We start from the raw sequence: 7239 nt of genomic DNA, 5'->3' as shown, positions 1-7239 counted from the left end.
TTTTTTTTTTTTGTCAAACAAGTTTTCATTAAAACTTAAATCCTCAAAGAGGAGAGTTCATACAAAGAGAAGCAAATAAAGTTACAAAGCTTAACAAGGTTACAAAGCATATAGAGATATTGGTTCCATGAGTTATCCAAGAAGATGCAAGTCTTTGGGAGGCTAGCAAAGCTTGAAAGATTTGTTGGGACCATGGTGGAAGCGCTTTTGAAGACAAGCTCCGCGACATCCTCGATCAACAAGTGATCAACAATAGCTCTTGCAATATATGCAGTGGAGCGTTTACAAAGGTGGTACATAGGTGAAGCAATGGATGGTGCTCTAGCCAATGAGAGGAGGTTCAAGACAAATTGATCAAAGTGTAAAACATTTTTCTGGCTCAATTCTCATAGCATGGGACGAAGCTATATCTAGGACTCTAAAAAGATATGTGCAATATCGTAACAAAGCAGGTGGGTCCTCCCTCTCATGAAACCAATGGCCATGGAGGTTAAGGAGTCCAACACAAAGCTTGTAGCCGATATTGCAATGCGATATTAAGACATACCCGAGTTTCCACCCTAATGATAGTTGGAGGAGAATGAAGGATAGGATTTTTATAAGGTTGAACCTAGGGAGAGACAAACAAGGTCGTAACAGAGCAGGTAGATCCTCCCTCACATGAAGCTCATAGTCATGGAGGTTAAGGGTTCCCACACAAAGCTTGTTGTCTGCTTTGCTGTGATGCACTAAGATATACACTAGGTTGGAGCCGAGATGAGAGTGGTAATGATACAGGCTAAGGGGTTCGGTGGGTGTTTGGTATATACTTTCCAACTGATCTTGACAAAGGGATTTATCTAACCATTCTAGAGAGGCAATTACACAGCTATATGATTGTTTGCGGCCAACAAAAATAGAGGCAGAGTGACCTATCCGAGTTGGGTTCGATAATCTTCTATAGGGTCTAAAGGGCTTCAGGATCAGACATATAACCAATACTAGTCTAAGTACTCTATCTACTAGGGTTTGCGGATAAGAGTTGGGCTCAAATCTGGGTCGTGAGGACAGAGGAGGAGTTTGTAGGGCGCTGCAATGAAAGCGTGAGTCGTCAAAGTTCCGTCCAGTAACAGGATCAGCATAAAGCAGAATGGTCTTGTTTGTGAGGCAAATCTTTATTGGATAAAGCGGCAGATCAGAGGAGAGCATAGCCAAGACACAAACTAAAGAGACCAAAGATACAGGAGGGGGATACAAGGTCACCATGATTGACGCTTTTATCAACCAGGCATCGTGCAGTTCCGGCATCAAAACAGAGCTTGCTTCTAGCATCGGCCAAATAGAACACTTGGTGATGGGGTAAGAACCCAAGGAGGAAGGAGATGATGGGATTGACTTCAAGGGGAACCGGTAAGAGAGGTGAAGAGCAGAACACACATGGAGCCTAGAAATCTCAGATTTATCATCGAATGGCTGGAGTCTCGGGAGAATCACCTCGTTGAGACGAACCACCGGTTGAGCAGAGGGGTAAGAAAGGAGTTGAAGCTTACGCATGGCCGAAGTAGCGTGACCGATCGAAAAACCTCCGGTGGATTCGAAATCGATCCAGAAGCAGTGTTGATACAAGAGGAGAGAGCCGCAGTGAACGGAAAGCAGCCCAACGGCGCCAATTTGAGACGACGCCGCCGGGAGAAGAGAACTCGGGAGTTGTGCCGGGGGAGAGAAGCGGCTATCGGTTAAAAATTAAAATGTTTTAAAAGTTAAAAATCAGGTTTGAAAAAAGTGAAAAAATGATAAGCAAAGTCGTAATGCCACGTGTACAAAAAAGAAGTGGTTAAACAAACAAAACAAACGAAGGCGCTTTGAAAACTCCGCCTCCGTTGTTAGCTATTACACTCACTCTGTCTCCGCCGAGTTTAATTCTGTCATCTGCGTCTTCCTCTGTTAGATCTCTCTCTCTGTCTCTTACAATACAATCAGCTATGACGCTTTCGTTCTCACAGACGTCGTCGTTTACAAGACCCAACCACGTGGTCGGATCAACTGCTTCCGTTTTCTCTACGCCTAAGAATCTCCGGTTTTGCGGACTCCGCCGGGAAGCGTTTGGTTTCTCTCCGTCGAATCAGTTGTCTTTGCGCAGTAACCGAACTCAGAGTAGTGGATTCCAAGTCTCTGCTTCTGCTTCGAGTAATGGTAATGGTAACGGTGCTCCTCCCAAATCTTTCGATTATGATTTGATCATCATCGGAGCTGGAGTTGGTGGCCACGGAGCTGCTTTGCACGCTGTTGAAAAGGTTTGAACTTTCTGCTTATGTGACACAATGGGTTGATGAATCATGCTGTGTTTTTTTTATGATTGTTATGATCTTTATGTTTATGGAAACATTGGCTTTTATTAGGGACTTAAAACTGCCATCATTGAAGGAGATGTTGTTGGAGGGACTTGTGTTAACAGAGGGTGTGTACCTTCTAAAGCTCTTCTTGCTGTTAGTGGTAGAATGCGGGAACTTCAGAACGAACATCACATGAAGTCCTTTGGTCTACAGGTAAGTCATCAACTCTCATGTTCTCTGATTTATAAAGTTGCTAGGTTTTGTCTTTGGCGTGAAATGGTTGTAGATGGTTCAAGTATGCTGCTAATGAGCTATTGTTTTTGGTTTAAACTTGGAAAACAGGTTTCAGCTGCTGGGTATGATCGTCAGGGTGTGGCTGACCATGCTAATAACCTGGCTACCAAAATTCGAAACAATCTGACCAATTCTATGAAGGCACTTGGTGTTGATATATTGACAGGATTTGGCAGTGTTCTGGTCAGTACGTGTTTTTTCTTTCACGTTGACTTGCTTGACATTAACAGGATACATTTTTGTTGAACGATGATCCTAACTCTTTGTATTTCTTCTGCAGGGGCCACAAAAGGTTAAATATGGGAAGGACAATATTATCACTGCCAAGGATATAATCATTGCCACTGGATCTGTGCCGTTTGTTCCTAAAGGAATTGAAGTTGATGGTACGTTTCTTATTTGAACGTAGAGTTGTTTAAGGAGAAGCCTGCAAATATTCATTCTCTATTCTTTTGAGTGCAAAAAGCAAGCAGACTTTGATTCCTTGAATGTTTATATTTTGGTGCTGCAGGAAAGACTGTAATCACCAGTGACCATGCCTTGAAATTGGAGTCTGTCCCTGATTGGATTGCAATTGTTGGAAGTGGTTATATTGGTCTTGAGTTCAGTGATGTTTACACCGCACTTGGAAGTGAGGTAACATGATGTTTCTCTACTAATGGTATTACTTTTGATGTTGTGTCCTTGTAGTTGAGATTGTAATATCTGCAACTTAGGAATGTTCTCCAATTTTCTAGTCTTTGTTAGGTCTCATACTGTATTGAGTTTGCTGTTGTAAAATAGTAGTAAACTAGGTTCTAAGCTACCAAGTCTATTGGTTGCTCGATCTAAATTGAATATGTGTCGTTTCTATTTTATGTTTCGTTAGGTTTGCTCGACCTTTATAATTAGTGATCGAAAAACGGGAACCTTTTGTGCAGGTAACTTTTATTGAAGCTCTGGATCAGCTAATGCCTGGATTTGATCCTGAGATCAGTAAGCTAGCACAGAGGGTTTTGATTAATCCAAGAAAGATTGACTATCATACTGGAGTCTTTGCGAGCAAAGTGAGCCTGTTGAAATCATGCATTGCAAATACTGCTTTTCTTTCTCTATACAGTGTGCCCATGTTGTATTCATCTTTTAAACTTAAATCTATTCCTTATCCAGATTACTCCAGCAAAGGATGGGAAACCAGTTTTGATTGAGCTTATTGATGCCAAAACAAAGGAACCTAAGGATACTTTGGAGGTAACCATCAGAGCTCTCTATATTTTATATGACAATGAGAATATTTAACAGATACTTAGTATTCATGCCTGAATTGGGAATATATGTGCCGTTGGTAGACTAGTGGGTCCTTAGAAGTCTTGTTTTTCCACTATTTTTGCTTTTCGCTGCATTAACCACATTGTTACTCTTCCCACAGAAATATAAGTATACATTGTGAATGAGAAGCTACTGTTATGCCTTTTTCTTCCAAAAAAAAGAAAAGATATAGTCATGTCTTTTGGTTTCATTTTCTTTACCATGTGAATTTCTGCGCTGAAAGTGTGAGTTTGTTGTCCTTCTCCAGGTAGATGCTGCTCTTATTGCTACTGGAAGAGCTCCATTCACCAATGGACTTGGCTTGGAAAATGTATGATTTGACACTAAATCCCACCAACTAGTATTGTCATTTTGGTTACCAGAAAATATTTGTTCGTCAGAAAATTAACTTTGAAGCCGTCATCTCAATGCAGGTCAATGTTGTGACGCAGAGAGGCTTCATACCAGTTGATGAGCGAATGCGTGTGATCGATGGAAATGGGACTCTGGTCGGTTTTATTTGCATATACATACCTTTTTTTTATCAGCGATTCTTTTATATGCTAAAATTCATTTTTACTTGATAGGTTCCCAACTTGTACTGCATTGGTGATGCCAATGGTAAATTGATGCTTGCACATGCAGCCAGTGCCCAAGGAATATCTGGTAAATGGCTTATCAGTAGGCAGGCTACTAATGATAATGCAGTGAATATTTTCCCTTTCTTCTTCATGGGACCTGTATTAAACTCTAAGCTTTTACTCTTTGGTTAGTGGTCGAGCAAGTCAGCGGTAGAGATCATGTGCTTAATCATCTAAGCATCCCAGCTGCTTGCTTTACTCATCCTGAAATCAGTATGGTGGGATTGACAGAGGTAATATTCTGAATCCTAGTGCTTTCTGTACTGAAGAGGGTCAAAAAGAAGAATGTTATGAGCAGGATATGCTTACTGTAACTCCTTAGGTTTTGACATTATTCCCTTGTTTTGTCAGCCTCAAGCGAAAGAAAAAGGTGAGAAGGAAGGATTTAAAGTAAGTGTGGCCAAGACAAGTTTCAAGGCTAACACAAAGGCCTTAGCTCAAAATGAAGGAGAAGGAATAGCAAAGGTGGGAGAAGCAAAAGTTGTTGGTTATTTTTGGTTTATAAAAGAAGAAAAGAGATCTCATTGCTTGTGTTATGCAGATGATATACCGACCTGACAATGGTGAAATCCTAGGAGTTCATATATTTGGACTGCATGCAGCTGATCTAATCCATGAAGCGTCCAATGCAATTGCTCTTGGAACACGCATTCAGGTAGGATTTTCAGTACTCTGGCTGCTTAGTTCCTGATTCCTATTGTATTGTAGCTCTTAGTCTTTGATATTCATGATTCTCAACAAGGTAATTGAGTCATATATATAGTACCTTAGCTGTTGAAAATACTAAAACGCATTAACTATATCTAATTCTTAATCCTGCATGGTTACTGTATCTCTGCAGGACATAAAATTGGCAGTTCATGCACACCCAACACTGTCTGAAGTCCTCGACGAACTGTTCAAAGCAGCCAAGGTAAAGCAAAACAGTCTACGAGCTTTCTACAAACATATACTCATGACATTGACCAGGGATCCCCTTTACTGTTAACTGCAATTAATAGATTCAAATCCTCTACTAGAAAGCAAAAGAATCTTACGCTTAAGTTCAATTTTTAGGTTGAAAGTCAAGCTACAAGGACAGTAAGTGATAAAGTGGCTGTATAATAAAACACAAAAACAAAAACTTATTGGGGGAGGAGAAACATCTTGAAGCAAGAAAATTTGTGGTTGTACTTTAGGGTGATGCAAAGATAAAGCTAAACACGAAAGAGGAGGATCCAAGAAGAGGAGGGGATGATGAGAGACAACCTTCAGTAAGTGAAGACTTAGAAGATATATCTACAAGGCCTTCTTCTTTCTTTGAGAATATTTATGTTGGAGTCTTGTCTCTGCTTTCACGTGTATTTGTTTGATTGTTTCATGGTTTCCATTAGTAGAGCCTGCGATTGTGAATTTGTTTTTTGTATTGTTTTTTGAAGAGAGAATTCACTTTTGGAAGATTCAACTCTTTTTACTAGTAAAATCACTTTTCTGGCCATTATTTTCATCAGATTCGGACGCGAGGTGGCAGAAGAACCTATTTTAAGACTACACATGTACATAAGATTTTCTCTGGTTACTTGCAATTTCATATTACATAATATACGTTGTAGATTACACCAGAGTCCTAGAAGAACCCCATTGTAGAAATAGACCCCAAAAAAAAACTATATCTAGTTGTTAATTCTGCCTTCTCCTTTTTTCATACATCAATCAACAACAAAGGTTGGTGGTCTCCGTTGTGAGAATACTTTTGTAGTTTATTATAAACCAATTTCTGAAAGGTCGAGTACCCTCTTCCATTCACATAATTTACAGATCAATACAATCCAGGTTCAACACCAACCTCTTTTTGACTCACCTCTCCATAGCCATATATCAATATCAAATGTCGTCCAGGCAATCGTACTCCAACTGCATCACATTATCAACAAGATTCGTTACTCCATGTATTAATTTATTTCTCCGTTTTATGTCTTTTTCCCCCTAAAATGAGCTTCAAAAATGTAAGAAACAAAAAAATAGATTTCACCTGAGTTTCTTCATGCGTGAGTTTCATCCTCCTGTAATCCTGTTGAGCCTTCTTAGACCTGAACATGGCTTGGACTCGCACTACAGATCTCTCCAGCCTCTCCTCTGCTTGCCTCTGGCTCGTCTTGTAGAAATCTTCCTCTGTCTCACCTGAAGAATCCTCCGTTGCTGCAACCTGGAGTCCTCTAAACCCTTTTCTCTTTTGTCTCCACCTCAGAACTGCCTTCTCTAACACTCCTACTGACCATACGATCTTCTTGTACTGCCTCCGTGCTTGTAATCCCCTGAAAGCAGCCTGCAAAAGAAGGGGAAAGACACTTAAATGTGTTGCAAAATTCAGACAAACGTTATGATATATGTATATGTGTGGACTTTCACTGTCTTATAGATTGCGGAATTCAGACAAATGTAGTTATTATGAACAGCCAAGTTCAGAGTAAACTTATAATCCTGGCTGCTGAATCTTGTGTGGTTCTCTTAGTTTTGGGTCACAGGAGTAACTGTTCACTTCATACCTGGATCCTAATTGCTTGACGCCGCATATTCAGATACTCTCTTCTCATTTTCCAAGTTTGGAACCTGCACTGAATCCGGTAAGCAGCTTCTATCTTCCTACGCGTATCATATTTCCGGAACGCATTCTGAATCTTCATAGCTGCAATTATGCTCTTAGCCTCTTCTTCTTTGTTAGCAAA

At 40.3% G+C, this 7239-nt stretch overlaps 2 protein-coding genes across 4 annotated transcripts in view; one reads left to right on the top strand and one right to left on the bottom strand.

Annotated features, from left to right (window-relative positions):
- Positions 1417-6011, top strand: LOC104746038 (dihydrolipoyl dehydrogenase 2, chloroplastic). Its single transcript, XM_010467422.2, has 16 exons — positions 1417-1714; positions 1822-2273; positions 2379-2525; positions 2655-2789; positions 2887-2992; positions 3118-3242; positions 3527-3652; positions 3756-3836; positions 4162-4224; positions 4328-4402; positions 4481-4559; positions 4667-4767; positions 4886-4999; positions 5076-5189; positions 5376-5447; positions 5591-6011. Exons 1-16 carry the CDS (start codon positions 1417-1419, stop codon positions 5636-5638), a joined length of 2136 nt encoding a protein of 711 aa, XP_010465724.2. The 3' UTR covers positions 5639-6011.
- The window catches only part of LOC104746037 (calmodulin-binding transcription activator 6-like), a 9336-nt gene continuing 8260 nt past the window's right edge, over positions 6164-7239 (bottom strand). For 2 of the 3 annotated variants that reach the window (XM_010467419.2, XM_010467420.2), the window contains 3 exons: positions 7060-7191; positions 6546-6839; positions 6164-6427 (listed from right to left, as the gene is read on the bottom strand). In XM_010467419.2, the coding sequence (XP_010465721.1) occupies positions 6398-6427; positions 6546-6839; positions 7060-7191 (456 nt within the window). In that variant the 3' untranslated portion in view covers positions 6164-6397. The remainder of the gene's footprint in view (positions 6428-6545; positions 6840-7059; positions 7192-7239) is intronic. The other variant, XM_010467421.2, reaches the window with a different exon arrangement.

The sequence above is a fragment of the Camelina sativa genome, chromosome 15 (assembly GCF_000633955.1).
Source record: "Camelina sativa cultivar DH55 chromosome 15, Cs, whole genome shotgun sequence".
NCBI lineage: Eukaryota > Viridiplantae > Streptophyta > Magnoliopsida > Brassicales > Brassicaceae > Camelina > Camelina sativa.
The sequence above is the reverse complement of the archived record's forward strand: the minus strand, read 5'-3'. Positions and strand labels throughout refer to the sequence as shown.

Bases quoted from the DNA above. Each gene is read 5' to 3' on its own strand.
- LOC104746038 (XM_010467422.2), top strand. From the start codon at position 1,417: ATGGAGCCTAGAAATCTCAGATTTATCATCGAATGGCTGGAGTCTCGG. The intron at 5,000-5,075 runs GTGGGAGAAGCA...TGTGTTATGCAG, and splicing joins AAGGAGAAGGAATAGCAAAG to ATGATATACCGACCTGACAA. The intron at 5,448-5,590 runs GTAAAGCAAAAC...TTCAATTTTTAG, and splicing joins AACTGTTCAAAGCAGCCAAG to GTTGAAAGTCAAGCTACAAG.